The sequence below is a fragment of the Uloborus diversus genome, chromosome 7, assembly GCF_026930045.1.
Source record: "Uloborus diversus isolate 005 chromosome 7, Udiv.v.3.1, whole genome shotgun sequence".
NCBI classification, from domain to species: domain Eukaryota; kingdom Metazoa; phylum Arthropoda; class Arachnida; order Araneae; family Uloboridae; genus Uloborus; species Uloborus diversus.
Genome location: NC_072737.1, coordinates 98,116,563 through 98,139,151, shown reverse-complemented (window position 1 = coordinate 98,139,151; position 22,589 = coordinate 98,116,563). Strand labels below are relative to the sequence as shown.

General features: G+C 33.4%; 1 protein-coding gene across 1 annotated transcript in view; it reads left to right on the top strand.

The window, feature by feature from the left end:
* The window catches only part of LOC129226808 (pre-mRNA-splicing factor SYF1-like), an 82,244-nt gene extending 60,741 nt beyond the window's left edge, over positions 1 to 21,503 (top strand). The window contains exons 17-24 of the mRNA XM_054861435.1: positions 699 to 774; positions 2,085 to 2,194; positions 3,216 to 3,419; positions 4,297 to 4,474; positions 15,825 to 15,933; positions 19,971 to 20,080; positions 21,208 to 21,298; positions 21,371 to 21,503. Of these exons, the coding sequence (XP_054717410.1) occupies positions 699 to 774; positions 2,085 to 2,194; positions 3,216 to 3,419; positions 4,297 to 4,474; positions 15,825 to 15,933; positions 19,971 to 20,080; positions 21,208 to 21,269 (849 nt within the window). The 3' untranslated portion in view covers positions 21,270 to 21,298; positions 21,371 to 21,503. The remainder of the gene's footprint in view (positions 1 to 698; positions 775 to 2,084; positions 2,195 to 3,215; positions 3,420 to 4,296; positions 4,475 to 15,824; positions 15,934 to 19,970; positions 20,081 to 21,207; positions 21,299 to 21,370) is intronic.
* The last annotated feature ends 1,086 nt before the right edge of the window (positions 21,504 to 22,589 follow it).

The following is a 22,589-nucleotide window of genomic DNA, read 5'->3' as shown; positions in this document are numbered from 1 at the left end:
TTAGAACCACTCCTTTGAGTATACCAGTAGCAACCAAGGAAGGCCATCCTTTTCCCGACATTTTAGATGCAAACCTACAGCTATTCATTTGAACAAAATTTCTAGAAGTATCATATATTGATAGAGCATTTTTTTCGCTGATTCTTCCAGGATGGAAACCCCTGACTGCTGACTGGTCTTGAGGCTGAAATCTATCAACTCGCATATTAATACAGCTCCAAAAGCAAAATAATAAGATTAGTTCCAAAATTTTACTCGTATAGTAAGCGGAACTTTTAAAAATTCGGGCAATATTATTTTGAACAAAGAGGGAAGATGGATAGGGAAAACTTGCTTAATGTTTGTTTGTTTAACTTTAATCCACAGTTAGGCAAAAATCAAGAAATTCTCTTTCTGGGGGGGGGGGGAGGGAGGGGGGAGGGATTGTATATTGGAACATGTTGGGGGAAGAATTTTGTTTTGGAGCAGTTAGGGGGCAATTTGTGCAGTTGTTGCAATGCGCAGCTTTTACTTTGCACAATACTCTACCTGTACATTGTGCTAAGCAGGTGTACTAATCATTTTCCTCTAATTGTATTAAATTCATGTGTAAAAAATTGATTTTTTAGAATTATTTTGAATTGTTTCAATGATTAAAAAAAATTTAAAAATAATTAATTCTCATTTTCTTGTATTGATGTATTTATTTACAATTTTAGGGCGGAACAAAATTAGAAAGAGCTAGAGATTTGTTTGAACAGTGCTTGGAACGATGCCCACCAAAGTTTGCTAAATGTAAGTCTTGTTTAATGGTGTCTTAAATGCAATTTTTTTCATTTTTCTGCATTTTTTTTTCACTGATTGTACCTTTAGCTTTATTGTACGAGCTTATTTATTTGGTTTCTGCTAACAAAAAAAAAAAAATCTGATTCAGACATTTTCAAATTGTTAGTATTGAATCAAAAACCTGTTTCTTCAAATATCTTGGAAACTCATTTCTTGAGATACACAATACACCTGACATTTCCTGGGTGACTAAAGCTTAGCTTTCAGATGCCATGTTACACCAAATTTTCCTATAAGCTCTGAAAAACATTCCACTAATTTTGAGACCAATTTTCTCAAAAATAAAAATTAAGATAATTTTTAAACACATTTTCTGGACTTTTCTATGTGTTAAAAACCAATTAATACAAAAAAAAAAAAAACATTCCCGGAGGAAACTAAGAGGAGGTTGAGAATCTCCTGCATAATACAATAGACCCTCATTTTGAGTAGTCTGTCACATTCCACGGAAATGCTGTGTAAATCAAAACTGCAAAAATTAAGACTTAATTGTAATGATAAAATAGAGATTAGGTTCCATATATGAAAAAAAAAAAACTTTTGTGATAGATAAATGTATATAACAAGTTTAAAATGTACTCATTCCGATACAGATGCACAACATGCATATATGAATTAACTAAGTGTGTATAAAATAGACCTGGTTATAATATTCTTTTGGCAGTCATAAATTATTTTTCTTTGTGGGGCATTAACGCATCCAAGACTGGTGTAAGGAAGACCAAGGTCTTCCTTACCTAACAAATGGGATAGAACATTTGCCATTGTTGAAGAATGGCTCAAAATTTTCAATATTTTGATTGTGTGTCATCGGTGTCAGGTTTATTTTCTTTTGTTACTTCTAAAAGCTCTGAATTGTGAGAGCTTAATAACTTTACTTCTGGAAAGAGAATTAGAAACAATCACCAAAAATACCTCTAGTGTCAAAAGCCTGCTCACTAATACCCCAAAAGTCAGTTTATTACGCGTTTTCTGCTCTTAGGAGTTAGGATGGATTTTGAAAGAGGGGGAAATTTTATGTTTTTGCCATGTTGCATCTGCGTAAAATGAAATAAAGGTGTCAAATCTTAAACCGCATATAAACAAATCCACGTAAAATAAACCCGCCTAAAGTGTGGATCTGCTGCACTTAAATAAATTGAAAAAATGTGAATGCAATACTAATAGTGTTATAGCTTTTCATATGCAATATTTTTTTCACCCTTTTTGTTCATTATGCTTGATCTTTTATTGGATATTTACGTATTTCATCATTGTAGCAATTTATTTATTGTATGCCAAGCTGGAGGAAGAGCACGGCTTAGCCCGACATGCAATGGCAGTCTTTGATAGAGCAACAAAAGCAGTGCTGCCAGGAGAAAAGTGTGAGGTAATCTATCTTCTTTTATTTTGCGACTTTGTCTATAAGTTTTATCATTTGTGATTTATAAAATTCTGGGTTAATGCAATTCATGTGTACATTTAGCAAAACTTAAATTACTGTATTAAAATTATAAATTCTGAAATGTATAGCATAGTGCTAATGCAGACTTTGTAGTAGCTTTGAAAAATAATCATGACAGAATATTATAAAAACATCAGGACATTTTTTATATTTTTTATTGTGTGTAGTGTGTATGGATGCAGATATAATATTGAGCTTTATATTATCTCCATATATTAATGTAAGATAATAGCTTTGTATTTTACCATCAGATGTAATCAAATTTACTGCTGTATGTTTTTATTTTTTTTTAATGGAAACATTATCAGTAAAAAGAGACATACAGTTTGATAAATAACTAAAATTGACATGTTTCAATTCATAGAGGTTTATTACTGGTTTAATTATTCTGTAAGAATTTGGATATATATATATAGAAATATATATGAAAGACAAAATTATACATATATATTTTAGATGGATGTATGTATTTTAACCATTCTTGTTAGAATTTTTATGTTTTAGTGTCCATAATAAAATATTCAGTTTTGTACAATATATTTAGAAATGTACTGTAAAATGTATGTTCATGTTGCAGAACTGCAACTTGAACTTTGGCAGATGTTAACATCAAGTTAATGTGTGAAAAAAAAAAGATTTGCTAGTAATATTCAATCCTAAAAAAGAAATGAAAAATTGAAATACTAAATGTCTGTACTGCTAGTAATTTATTATTATTTCAAATTTAATATGAAAAATAAATAAATTATTTAAATAAAAAATAAAATAAGTTATCATAATGTATGTTTAGCATTTGCATGTTTGTTGCTTTAAAGTGTAGAATCTATTTTTTTATAAGTTGAAATTACAAGTCTTTTAATTTCATGAACTAGCTAGATGTTTCATGAAGTAACTGAATTATATGCTTTTAAAGTAACATATTCATAAATTTCCATCCTTTTGTTAGATGTTTAACATTTACTTGAAGAAGGCGGCAGAAATCTATGGTGTGACGTACACACGACAAATCTATGAGCAGGCCATCGAAGCACTTCCAGACAATGAGGCTAAACAGATGTGTGTCAAGTTTGCCGATCTTGAGCGAAAGTTGGGAGAAATAGATCGGGCAAGAGCAATCTATGCACATTGTAGTCAGATGTGTGATCCCAGGGTAAGTAAATGTACATTTTGAGATTAACAAGCAGTCCATAAGAGTGCTATACATTGCTGATTAATCTTTATTTATCTAAATTGCATTAAAATACTATAGATAGAAGAAATATTATTTGTACCTTTATACCCATACATAGGCGTGCCATATTTCTAAAATGTTCAACCGGGACACCGTAATGTGTCCCCCCCCCCCCTTGTCGCCGGTATTTAAAAGGGTTCACACCCGTGGCTGGCTTTTAGAGTATTTTTACAGGGATGTTCATTCTCAATGCTATGAGTAAATGGTTTACTAATTATAAACCTAAAACAAGGTAAATAAGAAATGACACAAACAGAAAAATTTTTAAATTTTACTTCTTGCATGTTAATATTTACAAGTTATGTTAGTAAGAAGAAACACTTTCAATGGGCAATTTTAAAAAATGAGCAATATTTAAATATACTTTTCATTAGCAAGACTTTTTTAGAAAGTCTTTTTTTTTTTTTTTTTAATCTTGTTGTAAAAATCCTCAGAAGCTAATCCAATATGAATTTTTCAAGTCAATGATAAATGAAAAAGTAATTTTTCTAGATAATTCTTCCCAGTTAATCGTTTTTAGAATATTTGGTCACCTGTAATCAAATTTATCTTTTTTCTGGGACACCAAGATTTTGTCCGAAAACCGGGATGTCTGGCAAGCCTACCCATACACATATGTGTGCGTGTGTGTGTATAAAACTTTCTTAAAAATATTTTCTCTAAGTATTTAAGCCAAATTAAATTTTTCATTGTAAGCTTTGTTTTGTTAAATAAGTTTTTACTCAACTGTTAGTGTTGAAAAATGATTTTTTTTCTTTTGCCATTTTTGTGTGTTGTAAACTTTTATTTTGTCTAGACTCATCCAGATTTTTGGCAAACATGGAAAGAATTTGAAATTCGTCATGGAAATGAAGATACAATGAGGGAAATGCTTAGAATCAAAAGAAGTGTCCAAGCTACTTTTAATACTCAAGTCAACTACATGTCTGCACAGATGCTTGGGGCTGCTGTTGTTGCAGCAGGAAGTGCAACAGGTAAGGCCAGTTCTTATCTGCCTGTCCAGCAGCATTTTAAACGTTTTAGAGGCATTATCTCCGAATCAGTTTCATATACTCCTTTCTCTGAGTATTTTACCTCTAAACTGTTGTGTTGCTTTATATCCATTTAGGTCACCTTATGTGCAATTGTATCGTGACAAATGCTTAGTATACATTTCCATTAAACGTCTAAATTACATTTTAAAAAAAATTACAATTAGTGTTGGGATCACTTCATGATTCTACTTTTTTTCTATATTTTAATTACCAGTTTTCCTGAATTCATTAAGAAATGTTAAATATAATACAATAAAATTCCTCTAAAGCGGACACTTACAGGACAATTTTTTTGTCCGCAATAGAGAGGTGTCCGCAGGACAGAAGTTTAATAATGTTATTTGCATTGAAACTGGGGAATAAAAAATTGTCCGCATAAGAGGGGTGTCCGCCTTTGAGGGGTGTCCGTTAGGAGGGGTTTTACTGTACAGTCAAACCTTGTTATGTCACTCTTGGGACTGTCAACAAAGTGTCGTCATAGCCGAAGCAGCAGCATAACCGGAATAGTTAAACAATTCAAAATTAAACATTAGTTTATAATAAAATAACAGATTTAATAAAGAAATTAATAGTTTTGATGTTTTTAATTAGATTCAACTCATGTAAATTTGAAGTGCCGGTGGATCTTTTCAATGAGGGTTTGCTCAGATTGCAGGGATGAAAATCTTCCGCAGATCCGCGATTTTCTGCTTTTTGTATTTTTTCTTCAGTTTCTGCGGTTTTCAGGTTGTGAAAGCGATTTAAAAGCCAATTTTCAACGTCGTCGGCAAGACAATGTGAAGCGATGTTGGGAAATATCGAACTGTCGACTACGATATCCTCAGAATGTCGTATAAACGATATAGGAAGAAATCAACTAATTGATAACGCCAAGATATCGTTTTTACTTCGTCGTCACAGTTGTTTATGATAACATCACAATATCACGCCCTGTGCCAAATTCGACATCGTAGAATATCATGATCCCATAACAGGGGCGTAGCTAAGGGGGGGGGGTTTGGGGACAACCCCCCCTCCCCCCTCCAAAACGTTAGTCTCAAAAAAAAAAGGGAAAAAGAAGAGAGAAAAGAAAGAAAAAAAGAAGAAAAAGAAAAAAAATCAAAACGACTTTTTTCTGAGTAACAAAGGTCAAAAATTCACTTCGCTCCCCCCCCCCCCCCAAATGCCATTGAAAATCTGCTCTATGTGTGACCCTCAAGCATAAAGACGCCTCCCTCTGCTGCAACAATTTTTTGATAATTGAGTGAAATTTGACACTTCGCTTTAGAAATGAGATTGATTTATTAAATCCACGTATATGCAGCCTTTCTTTGTCATAGATTCTGCAAATTGTTAAATATGTTTAATTTTATGAGCCGCGCAGTGGGAATATTGCATACAGTCGAATCTATATATATCGAATTTCACATTAAAGAAAAAAATCGAGATAAAGAGATTTTGAGATACGGGGGCTTTAAGAAACTTTTTATAGAAATTTGAAATCAATACTAAAGACAATATGGGCTCTTGATTAAAATTCCTCTTTATTAGTTTTGTTAGGTATTTATTCTATTATTACATTATTAAGTGCTTTATTGCGAGTTTAAGGAATCATTTTGACAGTAAAAGAAACTTTAAGCATATCTTTTTCAAGAAAGTCTTTTATTGCTTTTTGGTCCCTGATTTTTTTTTTTTTTTTTTTGATTCATTATTTATCCTCTTGAGGTTAGCAATTGTTGCAAATCTAACTTGGCCAGTATTCTACCATTTTCCTTTTTTCATCACTTGAAAAAAACTCATACTTTCTTTTCACTCCAATCATTTCGGTTTTCTAAGGAATCACAATTTTAAGAAAGAGAGCAACCAAAGAACAGTACTAATCCAGATAACAGAGCGAAATGGCTTTTAACTTGAATGACCTTTAACCATGAACTTGAAATGTTCATTTTTTTACATGTCAAACCTGTGAATTTCACCCCTTTACCCTTCTGCCAAGAAAGTGCGCGAAAGGACTGTCCTTTGGTTAATATTCGTGGAAAGCCTATTCGTGGAATGCATTTCTCCCTTTTTTCCATGCCTCCTCAGCTCTTGAAGACAATTCCTCTGTTTCTGAGTTGAAGAAAATGTTTTTGTTTGCTGCTTTAAAGATCATTGGGCTTCGAATTCAAAAATGATACGAGGGCTATCCAGAAAGTAGATTACGTTTTGGAATAAAAAATAAACAAAGTATAGGAAAATTTTTTTATTATATACAGATGAAAGCCACACTCAAATACTACTTTTCGACATAGTCACCATACAAATTAAGGCATTTATCGTAGCGATGTACGAGCTTGGAAATTCCTTCGTCGAAAAATTCGGCCGCCTGCGCCTTCAACCACTCCGTTACCTCTTCTTGCAGCTGTGCGTCGTCATCAAAACGCTGCATAGCCAGCCACTTCTTCATTGCTGGGAATAGGTGGAAGTCGCTCGGTGCCAGGTCGGGACTGTACGGTGGATGAGGAAACAACTCCCACTTAAAAGATTCAAGAACTTTACGAGTGACATTTGCCGTGTGGGGCCGGGCGTTGTCGTGAAACAACAAGATCTTAGAGCTCAACATTCCTCTGCGCTTGTTTTGAATTGCTCTTCTGAGTTTTTGGAGAGTTTGGCAATACCTTTGAGAGTTTATTGTAGTGCCTCTTTCCAGGAAGTCCACCAAAATCACACCTTTTCTGTCCCAAAAAACAGTCGCCATGATCTTCCTTGCCGACATTGTTTGCATGCATTTCTTGGGTTTTTGGGGAGAACTTGTGTGCCCCCACTGCATTGATTGCAATTTCGTTTCACAGTTCACGTGTTTCACCCATGTTTCGTCACCAGTAACGATGCGATCGAGTAAAAAGTCACCATCCTTATGGTAAGCGTCCAAAAAGTTCAACGCTGCAGCCATTCGCTGATTTTTGTGGTCCTCTGTCAAGATTTTTGGAATCCATCTTGCACAAAACTTGTGGTAACCAAGCTTTTCGCTGATGATTTGGTGCACCAAACTTCGCGAAATTTGTGGAAAACTTAAAGAAAGTTCCGTTATTGTGAAATTTCGATTTTCCCGGACTTTAGCATCGACTTTTTCGAGAAGTTCGGCGTTCACTATGCTGGGTCTCCCACTTCGATCTTCGTCGTGAACATTGGTTCGGCCATTTTTAAATCTTATGACCCACTGACGCACTCCACCTTCAGTGATAATGTTGTCCCCATACACTTCACAAAGCTGCCGATGGATTTCTATCGGTTTACAGTTTTTTGCAGTCAGAAACCTTATTACTGCGCGCACCTCGCAGCTCGCGGGATTTTCAATTAACGCAGACATTTCAAACCGTCACAGTATCTGAACGAACACAGCACGAACCTCTCACTAGCACGGCTAGATGCAGACTGAGCTGCGCAACGCTTTGACCCCAAGATGGCCGCGCTAGCCCCGCCCCTAGCGGACACAGACGAAAACGTAATCTACTTTCTGGATAGCCCTCGTAGCATAACCGGAATTCAAAGCGATAGAGGTTTTTGTTGGTCTGGTCTCGTGTGTGTCATAGGTCATAGTCAAAACGACCTTTGCTAACTAGAGTATCCATTGCAATCACATTGATTTTTCAGCCATATGCAGTATTTACTGCATATTCTTTTGGAAACGTACAGTCTGGTTAAAATTGTACATTCTAAGTGAAAGTTGTTGCAGAATGAAGCGAGCAAAACCGATAAGCTTTTTTAAACCCAAAGAAAAAAATTAAAATGACGAAAAGGATTGCTCTAAAAAGAGAAAGTTAACGTTATCTGAAGAAAACGAAGTACAGTCTGCAAAGCAGCATTAGTCCCATCGGACCCTTCTGAAGGTAATTTTATTTTAATTCAAAAGAAAAACTGCATAGCATTACATGAATAAAATGTTTAAAAACGAAATGAATCAAGATTATTTCTATTAGCTTGGTTCGCATTAAAAAGTAGAAATTAAAAAAGACTTCTGTTTATAATACACGAAAATTGCTGTTGCTCACCCAAATATTTATGTAAATTCTAAAGCAGCTAATAAAATTAAAAATAAAGACCCAAAAGGAGAACAGATGGCATGCATTTGAGCGAATAACTTTCTACCGCCTATATTTCTTCCCTAACTTTTTTCATTCAAATTTTATTAGCTGCTTTAGAATTAGCATAAATGTAAATACATGAAAAGCAACATATAAATATAATGATATGAAAAGCAATTTCATTTTTTGCGGGTTATAATTCAAGAAGTCTTTTATTTTATTTCATACTTTTAGTGCAAACCACGACGTTAGTAAAAATAGTCTTTATAGTCTGACCACGGATGAGATTGAAAGTCAAACATCCAGTTTACAGGCGGAAATGAAGTATCTATTAGTTTTTAGGGTTGCCAGCTTTTGTAGATGTGTGTTAGCCTCTAAATTAAGCAGTCACACTGAAATGAACGGAACACGCTCATCAGATATTTGATTTTCCCCCTGATTTGGATAGACTGGTTTTGACAAGACCGTTGCTAGAAAATTTCACTTTAAATTAAATGAAGGGAAAAGAAAAAAAAAGTTGAATTTTCCATAACATTAAAAAAAAATCTTTGCTTTTGTTTTGTTTGACACAAGTATTGGAATTGGGGCACTCCATTCCAAAGTATGTAAGATTCACCTCCCTCTTATTTTTTTTAATACTAAAAAAATGTACACACACACACACACACACACATATATATATAAATGGACTTTGGTAAATTATCTAACCCTAAGATCTCAGAAACTACCCGGCAGATTTGGCTGAAACTTTCACCGTTTGTTCTTTTTGGTACTGGGGAGGTTTGTAGACCAGTTCAATAAAAATTCGATTGATAGTTCTTTTTTTATTCTAATTTGTCAAAATTTTCGCATAAATGCCCCAATATGACGGTTAAAAAATACGTGCACATATTAAAATTATGTGTCCATCGAAAGCGCTTATTTTTCTGCTGAAATGGCATCTGTTAGAAAGTTCTAAGTTGTATGAAAAACGAGTTATGGGCTTTTTTTCTTCCATGTTCGAAGGCTTTCCTCAACCCAATTCATTATTTAGTGTATCATCTCAACTCCCAGTTCATAGTTAGAATTGTTGAATGTTTTTGTGTTTCATCTGACTGTTTGAGGCTTTTCTCAAGTCAAATCTTCAAGTAACGTTTTTCCGCCAAGATTGGCTAATAATAACTATAGATTTGGTTGATTATTTTCCATATAAACTGAACTTTAGTGCAATTAATGAGTTTTTTAATTATTTGTGCTGATTGGTTTTTTTAATCATTATCCAATCTAACAGCAGAAAACCTCGCCAAAATTTATGCAGAAAGATTTCAGTAGCGGATGCATTTGGCAGTTTTTTCATCTGTCACGGTTTTTGAAGTCAAAGACTACGTAATAATGTTTGTCAGCTTTCATCATGTAAACAAAATATCGTCAATCAAAGAATCTTTAAAAACTTTTTTTACTGTAAAATAATCCAGGCAAATCCATAAACAGCACAAAAACTTCCATTAATGTGACTTTGTGCACAAATTCAAATCATCGCCAAATTTTACTACTTATTTTGGAAACATTACGGATGAAATTGTTTAGCGCCATTTTATGGTGACCAAAAGTATATTAGTATATGGCGACAATATCTCTTTAACAAAAATTAGTAGCATACCGTTTTACAAAGTAAGGAGGGGGAGCATCATCCAAGGTATCCCAAAACGATTCCCGCAAATTCGATTATATTTTAAATCGCACCTAGAACCCACAATAACTGAGATTTTCCAAAATAACTAAAGCAAGTTTAAGGGGATCACGGGCGCGCGGCTACATTTTTTTAAACAGTTCGTTCTTCAATAGACATACAGAGAAGGTAAGACTCGATGTAAAAAAAAAAAAAAAATAAGTATTAACTGATAAATCTTTTTAAACATGTGAAGTTTAATTTCATATTTCAAAAAATTCTTCAAATTTGTATACGCTTAAATTTCGTGTTTTCGTTTCTAAATGAATACTCTTTCGCTCTTTTTACTTACTGCTACTTTAGTTTTATGAGTAAGGAAGAAGCTAGATTTTAAGTCACGTCGAAAAGGTGTGTTTTAAGTTCTTTTACTGAAAACAGAAAACAAATGCAAGTAACGATTGTTTCTGATAATTATTGCTAACCCAGGCAACGCCGGGTATTTTTGCTAGTATATATATAAAAAAGAAGTACCCCCCCCCCCCCCGAAAGTCGGGTCTAGCTACGCCTCTGTCCCATAACATAGCGATATAGAACTGATAATTATAACGATATTGTCGTGCGACATACTAGGGATCTTTGCGAAAATGTTAGTAACTCTGGCAAATCTGGGTTCGTAAAAAAAACGTTTTTTCTTGCAAAAAAAAAAAATCCGAATAACTTTTTTTTTCGGTTAAAACCAGGTTTTTTTTTGTTTAAAACACTTTTTGTAAGAACAATTTTATTTTTGGAAAGTCAAAGATTTTATGAATTAATTGTTAATGAATGTTTAATATTCACATTTGTACATAATTTCTTGATGATAAATTAAGAATAAAAATTGTAATTTCATATCCTCATAAATAGAGATTTTTATAGGGGAAATATTGTTTAAAAATCTATAACTACTAAAAGAATGCTACATGTAACTGGACCTTGATATAAATAAATATTGAAAGACATAATTTACTCTGAGAGTTAAGACATGTTAAATTATAAATAACTTAGAATGAAATCATGTAAATTAATTTTCTCATAATTATAGCTTTCTAGGATAAATAAGTAAATAAAAGTAAAACCATGTGTTCTTAAGTAGAGAAAGTATTTTACAGTACCTACAAATGAATCACAAATCTGATATGCATTACACAACTGTAAAAATCCAAAGATTAACGCATATTTTGTTTGAAGATTTAAAAAAATGTTACACATCATGAGATAATTACCTGATAAGAACTTATACAAATAACGCAAATAGGCTTTACACAACATTACTTCTCCTGGTTTAATGCATTTTGAGATAATTTCTTTACGTAAAAAAAATTATAATTTTAATTAAAAGCCTTCAATGAAAAGACAAGTTCTGAAGTCTTTCCCGATCCTATTGTATTCCTTATTTTTGATAGTACAAATGCAAACAATAAAAATATTCTTTTTTAACATATTTCAATAATGGAGACTTTTTCATAAAAAATAATGTTTATATTGATTCTTCTACCATTTGTACAGGGGGCCTGTAAATTAGGTAGATAAGTGAAGTATGGGCTAAAATATGCTTTTTGAGCTATTTTGAAATGTAAAAAGAAATGTAAAAGTCAACGAACTGCTTGTATTTTTTCTCCATTGAGTTTTAGAAAAACTTTGTTGGTTTGCCTTGTATATTAATTCTGTACCTCAGAGCCAGAAGGAGGTAAGCCCAAAAATTGCGATGTTCCGTTTATTAGTATCAATATATTTAATTTTGCATAATATTAAGAAAAATATGTATTCACATTTTAAGCCGCGCAATTTTTTCTCTTTTTGCTTTTGGGCTGTTTTCATCCCTGAGATTGAGAGTAACATTTTGAACACTCCTCCTTTCCAACAAGTTGGTTATTAAGTGAGTAAAAAAGAGTTTTCTGTTATTCTCAGCAAGAAAGAAACTAAAGACTTTTCAATTTAGTCCATAATTTGATTAGATTTTGATGACTAAGCATCACTTTTTGAAAGGGGAAAAAGGCTCTTTCCCATTCTTTTTTTCATTTTAAAGTTCTGTGTTCCTTTTCAATGTAATGAAAGGCTTGCTTGTAGTGACCACCTTAAGATAGCTATGATCTTTCTCTTTTCCTGCTGCTTCCCTGGTTCAGTATTGAAATGCACTTGCTTTGAATTCCTTTCTATTGTCCCTCTTGGCAAACCTGTAGCTTTCAGAACCAATCTACTTATCCCCCACCATTCTTAAGGAATCATGCATTGTCAGAGTCAGAAATTCCTACAATAAACTTTTCCAGACGTTTTCATTATTTTACTGAAAGTATTTTAATAACAAAAAAAAAAAAATCGATCCTGTCTGCACAGCTTGAAGTGTCGTCGTAGCCGGAGTTGCACAAAATAAAAGTCTTAAAATCCGGAGCCAGTTAACATGAAATTGTGTGGCATAAGTTTGGGAATTTGAAAAAGTGACCTGACTGTGGTGAAAAAGTGGTTTATTCTTTTGAATTTGTTAGAAAACAAACCACCAACTGAAACAAAAAAAAAAAAAAAAAAACAAAATGAGGAAAAAAATTTAGGTCGATCGCATTTTAAGTGTTTCCGCAAAACTCCAGGACGTCACAATGTTTGGTACCTACATGCAACTCAAAGAGAAAAAGTTTGACTTACCCCACAGTTGTAAATGAATAACAAAACTTCACACAGATTTGGCACATCACACATCTTTTATTTCCGACCATCATTTACATGAAGGTCTCGGGGGAGCTCCCGCGAATTCAACCACCGATTTTTCTCCTTACATGAAATGAATTTAAAAAAGAATACAAGGTAGATTATTGCAAGACAGACTATTGCAGGGATTTAAGATGTCCTAAGGGATGGGTCAGCTTCACATATGAAAAAAAAATGACGTGATTCGATGTTGCAGGAACGAAAAACATAGTCAAGCCCAAAAGAAAAACGGAGGAAGGATGCTTTACATTATACTTTAGCGGAACGAATGAAGTGATGCATCACTGGAGCTGGGGACAATCACTGGCGATGAAAAAGGGAACCACATCTCCCCACGAAAATGGCGATGCAGGCGTCAGAAATTAACTTCAGATTCGGGTGCGCATACCGCTCATGTTTCGAATGGTATATCCAGATGCAGATGCCACCATCATTAATTTGGAACGAAGAAAAAAACAAGGGGTGGAACTAAAAACTTCGAGATGTACATTCAATCATCATTGTCGGAACAAAAAAAGTGGACGTCGCCATTTTTTTTTTTAATCTTGATTCTTGACTATCATATTGAGCAGAATTTACTAACTAATAGCTCATTTTAGGTATTTGACAGGGCTAATTGTTAGGCATAAATGCCTGTTAATAACAACAGTAAATAATCCTATCTCATCACCTCACAACACCAATAGTAAAAGAATGTTTTCCCTTACTTATAATGTACTACCAATCATTCTGCATGACTGGGGTAAAAGATTCTTATCAGCACTCATTCACATTGGTCGAATCGACCGAATGTTTGTTTCACTTTTTCGTTCACCTTTGGCGGGAACTCCTGAGCGGATGACGTCGCATGAAATCTTCTAGAAGAAATCTGATGGCACGTGTGCTTAACGATAGCAGTGATGTGTCCGTTCACGTGACTCGGATATGCTAATGACCCGGGGGGATATTTAAACTGCTCGCGGCTTATGTTCGTTCTCTTTGATCATCTCTCGTCATTGTAGGCGGTCGCTCGATCGGTATGGGAACTTGCTTGTTTGTGCCGTTCGCACTTTTATTAGAAATGATGAGCTGGAATTAGCTTATTTCCCAATGGGTTTACTTCATCGAAGTTTTTAGTCAATAGTCATGCAGTTTGCATTGCAGTGTTAGTTATCTCATGCAAAAGTAGCATGTAGAGAGATTATGTTGTTAGTATTTATTTTTATCATTTACAGCGTGTTTTTAACTATTTACATTATTGTTTAAATAAACGTCATGAAAGTTAGAAATAGTTTGTCAAGTTCTTATTTCCGAACTCACTCTGCTAGTATCAAAGAAACATTGGGGAGATATTATTAGATTAGAAATTCTCCCCAACACTAATCAGCACCTGTATCGATAATTAAATCATCACACCATTTGTTTAACGGACGGATCAAGATTCGTACTCCCCATCATTGTTAATTCGTGAGACGACCTTTCACAGGTCTAGCGTCCAAGCTCCTCAGAAAGCAACATCACATGGTCACCGCTAGCACTCGACTAGACACGAAATTTTCCGAAAACATTCCAACTAAAAACCCACGCGGTCGCGCGAAAAGCAGATATTCATACGCGGCGTCACTTAGCGCAGCGAATGGGAACGCGGGAAAATGACATCACCGAACTAGGCCACGCCTACGGCCAATGAGCGAAAAAGGCGGGAGACAACACATCACGGGAGGAAGAAGGGAAAACATGGCTGCCGAAAACTCGGAAACGACGCCATTAAATAAAAAATCGGAACACATGAAATAAAAACGCGAATCAATGAAAATATATGTGATTACTATATCACACTGACAACTGGGGTGTCGTGAAATCCGCGTGTTGTGATAACAAGGTTTGACTGTATTGTCCAACTCTCTTATAACGAGCCTTAATTCAATGAGAGCCCAAAATTTTTCTAGGAAATTAGAAATGTTTGGTTGTGGTTGCATCTATGTGAGCGTAACTCCCTTTTAATGAGCAAATCCTGCTTAAAGCAAGCAATGCTTTGCAATTCATAAAAATTTTTCCTTTCTTAGAAAATTCCTTTAACATTTGAAGGTTAGCAATGAGTCGCAAATCCAGAGAAGAAGTAATGAGAGCCATTTTTTAAGAATAGGGTCGAGAAGCATTTGAAAATTGAACATTTGTTGACACTTATGTTATTCCGAAGACATAGTAGCTCAAATTCAAGCTAGATCAGATGGAAAAAGTAATGAAAGTGACGACTAAATATTTTACATTGTATTGAAACAGAGCCTTAATAATGTTTCAAGTTACAGTGAATTGTGGAAAAAAGAACATTTAGAAATATATGTGATGGATTTTAGAACATGTTGTCAACTTTAAAGTCCTGTACAAATTGAAACAATTTTTTGATACATTCTCCTTCACAAAAAATATTCTAAAATCTTAGAAACTATTTTAAATGGATTGTTTGTTTTCACAGTTGTTGCATAATCCGTTTAAAATACTTGAATGTTTCTTTCATTAACTTATAGTCTTTAACTCTCTATCCCTCTCTTTTATTTTTTAAGCTTAAAACCTTTGTTTTTATATGAATTAATCGTAAGAGAAGAGGGACTACAGGTCTCAATGATGCTTTTAGGTTTTCTAATTTAGAGATGATGGCCATTTTATAATTACAAAAGTTTTAATGCTATTTTGTAAAATTCTAAGTGATTGGCTAATTGCTTAAAAGTAATCACAATCAATTTTTATTTATGTGTTTACATGTATTCTTAATTTCATAATTGAGTCTTTTTAAATACATTCACTTGGTGTTTTGAGATGGATACAATGATGGGGAAATTCCACTTCTCTGTTATAATACTTTTTCCTGGTTATTTTTTAGATGTACCAAAAGACAGTATGCAGGAGCTGGAAACTCATGCAAAAGCAATGGCTTCTGAAGCTGCTAAAGACCCACCCACCACCATGAGAGGAACAGTGATGTTCGTCAGGTTAGTAAATAAACATACCATACTTTTGGTTACACTTTTTCTTAAAGTTCGAGGAAAAAAGGAAGAAATATTTAAAAAAATAGAAAAATACTCTACTTATCCTTGAGAATCAGAGAAGTTTTTTTTTGTATATTGTTCTTACAATGGGGAGAAAATGAATCAACAGTGACACTATCAAATGTTACAGTGAGTAATATTTGATAAGCTTAAAATTAAAATAAAAATGGTTTAAATGGACTGGGCACACCTCAAAACATGCAAATCCTTCAAAATTCGAAAATGTTCACAAAACCTATATATTTTTTTTATATATTAGATATAGTAAAAATGGAGATAGGCTTGGTGTAGCAATTCACTGTGCTCCATAAAATTGCCTTTAATTTTACAAAGAAATATTTTTTTCCTTTTGGGATAATGTTACAATTAAGTAAATTGGTGATTTTTTTAATTTTCGTTCAACAGGGATGAGATTTTTCCGGCTTTCTCTGTTGACTTTTAAAACCTTTCCTCCTTTTTTTTTGCCTCCTCCAGGCCTCATAGCGAGCGCTCTAATTTTTCTCAAAAAATTGGAAATATTTTTCGGTTTTACTCGATTTTCGGTGCTTGTTTTCTTATCCTTTTTTTTTCCCCCTCGAATCTTCATCTTCTGCAATATCTACCAAAAAAATATGTGCTTAGGAAGCATGCCAACAACGTCAAACAGGTGCTGCACAAAAAGTTGCATGCCTTTTGCACCCTGCAAATATTTGGATTAATTTTAATGTTGGATGGTTTTTTACCATATGCTACCTTATATCTGCTTATTTTATTCATATTTCAATAATATTTTTATTTCTTTAATTTATTTTTAAAAAAATGCAAAAGTCAATCAAAAAATGTGGTTTGCCTCCCACAGCCTTGAATTTCAATGATATTTGGCATGTTTATTTTTTTTAATGTATTTAAGGAAGTGTAAAAAAATATTTATGGTGAATCTTAAATGGTTTAGCTTTACAGCCTATTAAAATTTTTGGGATTTCATGATTAAATAAATGAAGCAATTTCAAGTTGCCTTTTTGATCCTGAAATTGGATTAGGAAGTTTTTTAAACCAAATTTTGAGTTCCAATGCAAGGGAAAAGATATACATACACAGTGCATGCAATAGAAAAGGTGACTGATTTAATGTTTGCGGAACTATTAGCGCTATCTATAAAAGAATGATTGCATTAAATGCACGTACATTTCAATTATTATCTGGATTAATTTCAAAGCGTTGGCAACATCGTTTGAAACGTGATAACGCAAAGTCTAGAAGAAGTCGCTTGGCCTCGGTAGAAAAAAAAAATGGAGCAGCACGCTAACATTAAATTCTGTTTTAAATTGAGTAAAAGTGCCCCAGAAACATTTGAATGGATGAAAACTGTTTATGGTAGTGAAGTACTGAGTCGTAAGAATGTTTTTAAGTGGTATGCAAGATTTCATGATGGTAGAGACAGCTTAGAAGATGATCCAAGACCAGGTCATTCAGTAACAGTTCGAAATGATGAGTACATTGAAAAAGTGACCGAAATCTTACAAAATGATCGTTGTGTCACTACTCGACTCATCGAAGAGGTTACTTGCATACCTAAATCCCCTGTCCATCTCATTTTAACTGACAATTTAGGAAAAAGGAAAGTCTGTGCTCGCTTTGAACCGCACACATTGACTGACGACCAAAAACATTGCAGAGTGGAACACTGCAGAGACATGCAACAAGCGGCCACAAGGGATCCAAACTTCATGGCAAACATTGTAACTGGTGATGGAACCTGGTGTTTCAAATATGAACCACTCACAAAACGTCAGAGCGCGGAGTGGAAGAGTCCAGAAGTTGCCAAACCAAAAAAAGTGCGCATGGAAAAAAGCCGAATCAAGACTCTCCTCACAGTTTTCTTTGATTCGAAGGGTATCATCCATAAAAAATTCATGCCAGAAGGTGAATCAGTTAATGCTACTTACTACTTGAGTGTTTTGAAGCGTTTATGGGCGAGAATTCATCGAGTTAGACCTGAATACCAAAACCAAGGGACATGGTCTTTTTTGCATGACAATGCGCCAGCACACAAAATCTTGATGGTACGTAACTTCTTGGCCCAAAAAAGTATTGTGGTGCTTGATCACCCTCCTTATTCCCCTGATTTGGCTCCAGCAGATTTCTGGTTGTTCCCCAAATTGAAATTGGCAATGAAAGGCAAACATTTTGTCTCAGTTTCAGATATTCAGGCAGCTACGACAGCGAAATTGGGGGCAATTCCAAAAGATGGGTATGAAGAGTGCTTCAAAAAATTTCATGATCGCTTCCAGCATTGTATTGACTCCCAAGGTGTATATTTTGAATAAATCATCTTGTAAACTAGAAAAAACTTTTGTCTTGTACCTTATTTAAAATCAGTCACCTTTTCTACTGGACGCACTGTGTGTGTGTATATATATATATATATATATATATATTCTTTTTTTTTTTATGAAAAGCATGTTCTAGCACATAAAGTAATTTTAGATTTTTCACTCTGTTGTAAACTTTTACTTTACGAACAAACCTGATTATAAAATTTATGTTCTCAGTTTCAACAGTATAAATTAAAAATTTTTTAATTAAAAAAGATATTTTTCTCTAAATAATATGAAAAATTGACTTTATGATGCTGCCTAGACTCACCTCTGGCCCCCTCAATCCTTTATTCAAGGACTCAGGGGTTTGAAGTTGTAGCCTCTTTTTCAAAATTTAGATTTATTTAGGTACCAAACAGTGGTGTTCCCCATGGGGTGTGCTCCATGTATGCAGTCTACTCTCAAACATTTTTTAGACACATAGCATATACCCTCAAGCTTCAAAAATTTTCATATTATGACATTATGTATATGATCGCATACCCATATTGTGCACAGCTGATTACTGGAAGTGTACCCTCAGAAAATTTGATGGAAACATCATTGAGAACAAACACTCTTGGAAGAAATGGTGCAATTCAGCAAATTCGTACAAATTATGTATGCATAATTAAATATGTATTATCTTTAAAACTGGCAAATTAGAAATTTTTTGTTCTAGTTTAGAGTATCATGGCTTCCAGGGGCTAGTTTGATGCAGTTTTGGATATTATCCCTTTTTCGCATAGTTTTATGAATTTTTTTTGGATTTCCTCCTTTTTGCTCTCTGATCCTCATCCTTGTTTTAAGATAGAACAGCATTGTGACACCATTGGGAAATCAGAGAGATTTTAATTTCTGGAACAAACTGGGAATTATTAGGGCATATTAAGAATTTAAGAAGTCGCTGCAAATGCCCCCTCCCAACATAGTTATGCTGCTCTGTTTTGTAGATTGAGATTGAATATAATTTAAAATGTTGGGGAACATTTTCAGAACTGAAGTATCTATATTTTTCATAAACTCTTAAATCCAATTTAGTATCAACCCTTCCAGGGAGTGTCTTCCAGCGTGAGGATGCACCAGCCCCTCCCCATGGTGATGCAACTGTGTTTGATAGAGTAAATATAATTTAAAACACTGGGGGAAATTTTGTTGAACTGTTTATATTTTTCCAAGACTTAAAATTACACTTTGGATGTCACCCCTTCCCCGCCCCCCAGATGGGTGACACCTGGGGTGGACTGCCTCCTTCGCAGCAATCTCATTGCATAAAGTTGTCAGATAAAGATGTTTCTCTTTATAAAACTGATCACACATATCTCATCATGCATATCTATGTTTGTCTGCGTATGTGTAGTTCTCCCCTTCCTGTTACTTCATGATGTTGTCTAAATTTATGTAATTCTATTTGTACATAATATTTTCTATATTGATTTGAAATGGTTAAATAAAAGTGTTTTATATATATTTTTGAACTCACATGATAATTAAATGCATATTAAAATATATACTGTAATATTAGATAATTCTTAATCTTATTTTATAATCAATTTAGAATTAATGTTTCATGGACATTCAAGTGTGGAATTGTTTAAAAAAAGAAAAAATGGTCAATAGCACTGAAGTTACAATTTTTTTCAGAGGTGAAACACAAGGCGGTGATCGTCAACAGGCCCAAGAAATAACAAAGGAAAAGAATCCAGATGAAATAGACTTGGACTTCGATAGTGATGAAGAGCAAAATGTTGAAGGTAAAACTTATTATTTTGTAATTTGTCATTGTTTTATGTGACATTCCCATTTTGTTAGTGAATGCCTCATTAACTATTATTAAGGGTGCCGAATTGAAATTACTATGTCTAATATTTAATAATCTGATAATTGGAGAAAGTATATTCAAATTCGCTAACAATTTACTACAAATTTGGAAAAAACACAAGCATGAGTCTAGTATGTACTTGTTTATAATTATTAATCAGTAGCAGATTGATAAATATAAACAAGTTGCATACCCAAACATTAATTCTTTTTCATATAATTTCATTTTGTGTTACAATATGTCAGCTTGTAAATAAATGCTTGAGCCCAAGAAAAGAGAGCATATTTGACTTAGGGTTATTTCATGCAAAAAGATTTAATACGAAACCATAAGTGAAAAATTCTCTGCAATATTTACTACTTGTAATAATTTTTCTTTTGTATAGATAATATTTAATGTATAGAATGTTTAAACTAAAATTTAAAAGTTCTACTTTTATATTTAATATTGTTATAACAATGGTGTTTCAAAATTTAAAATATAGACATGTCCCCAGAACGCCCATCGAACCAGGTATTGATAAATTCATATTTTTCTGTTTGGCTATTTAACATAATCCTCCAATAATAATTTAGCGGAGCTGTCAATTAAAAATTATTAATTATGATACTTAGATTTCAACATAAAATCCCTATTTTTCAAAGGCTCTCAAAGAAGCTTCGAAAAATCTCCATTCAAATTATTATTCAGTGCTTCATCTCAACTTTCCGCAGCAATGCTTTTATTAAAATTTGTAGTGGGTGAAGAAAATCATTGAGCAGAAAGAGATGTGTTGCCATTTTTGTTCTCGAATATGAACAGGTAAAATTCTGGCTTTTGTTTTGAGGCTTTTCCTGTAATCGGGGGGGGGGGGGGGGGGCAAGTTTTATAACTGGACAAAATTCAGTTATAAAAGCTGCTGTTAAACTTATAAAAACACATTTTCTGATTAAATTCCAGTGGTTATAGAAATTTTAAATTGCTATGGTTAAATATTTAACTTGCTGTTTTCAACTATATGTATTTGTCAAATATCTAAACAAACTGTTCCATTAATGAATCTTACTTTTTTCTTTCTAGAAATACAACTTGAAGAAAGGGAAGTGCCTGATGAAGTCTTTGGTGGACTAAAAAAAAGCTGAACTATTCTGAATACATTTCAGACATCTATGTAAATATTTCCTTTGTAAAAAAAAATATTTTTATGAGCTTCATGTCTGTTAATTTAATGCATATTTTACAGGTATCTCTCTTTCCTGATAATGTTACAAGGTCGGAACAGATAGATTGTTACAAAATAGATGGCCATTTCAAATAGTTCAACTTTATTTTAGAATGAATGACATGTTGAAACTTGATTTTTAGATCTACTTTGCTTACTGAAATCTACAATACCTGAAAGAATAAACGAGTGACCAGTCCTGCAGTTAATCTGTTTGCAAGCTTTGCTTGTGTATGTATGTAATCGCTCATTATTGCAAGCTGATCTTTCCTAAGCTTTTACATACGATGTTAATGTTTTAGCTATTGTTTAAATGCATGTGAGTGTTATTGATCTTTCAAAGCCATTGCATACGCTTGCAATACGTTTTAACACCGCACCTATTTTCACAGTATAACGTTTTATGTACAGTACAATCATTTTTAAGCTAAAGACAATTTTTGAACCTTTTTTCGGGTTTTCCGCAGTACACAAGCCATCCAGTTGCGCGGATAATTGGGAGTTTACCGTATCAATTTTCTGGAAAAAAATTTTGTATTTAAAAAGAAATGATTTGTACATGTTGCAGGTGTAACATATACGTTACTCTAGCAACACATACTAATTAATTTTTAGACAAAGCGTCCTTTCATTTCTTAAAAGATTAAAAATTTATGAGGCCACCACTATGACATGGTACAATTGAACGACAATGCAATCATTCATGCTCATAAAAAATCAAGAGGAAAACTGAACCTTAAACTGGAAATTTTCTTGAAGTGATGACAGTAGCAGGACAAGTCTAATCTTAGAAGAATGAAGATTTAATAATGCAAAACTATTTACAATTTAATGTAATATTATTTACAATAAGAATTTAAAAAAAATTCATACACTGATATAGTAATACTTAAATACCAATAACACAGAATGAAATCATTCAAAATGAAATCACAAATCAGACAGTCATAGTCAAAAACCATCTTTCACAACTCATTTTTATAACTAATGCCAAGCAGTTTGGAAGCCTGTAAAGTTAGGGTAATTAGAAAGATTTTTCTTTTCTCTGGTCATGTTAAGGAAATCAGGCAAACCATCCAGTGTGTAATAAAATTTTGAGAAGAATTGATAATACTGAGGAAAATTACAATTTTAAGTGATTGTTTCAAGCGATAAATGTATAGCTTAAACACATTTTAAATCTATGGAAACTTATAACAGTAAATGGAAGAAGATTGATGGGGTTCGAGAATTTTGCTTC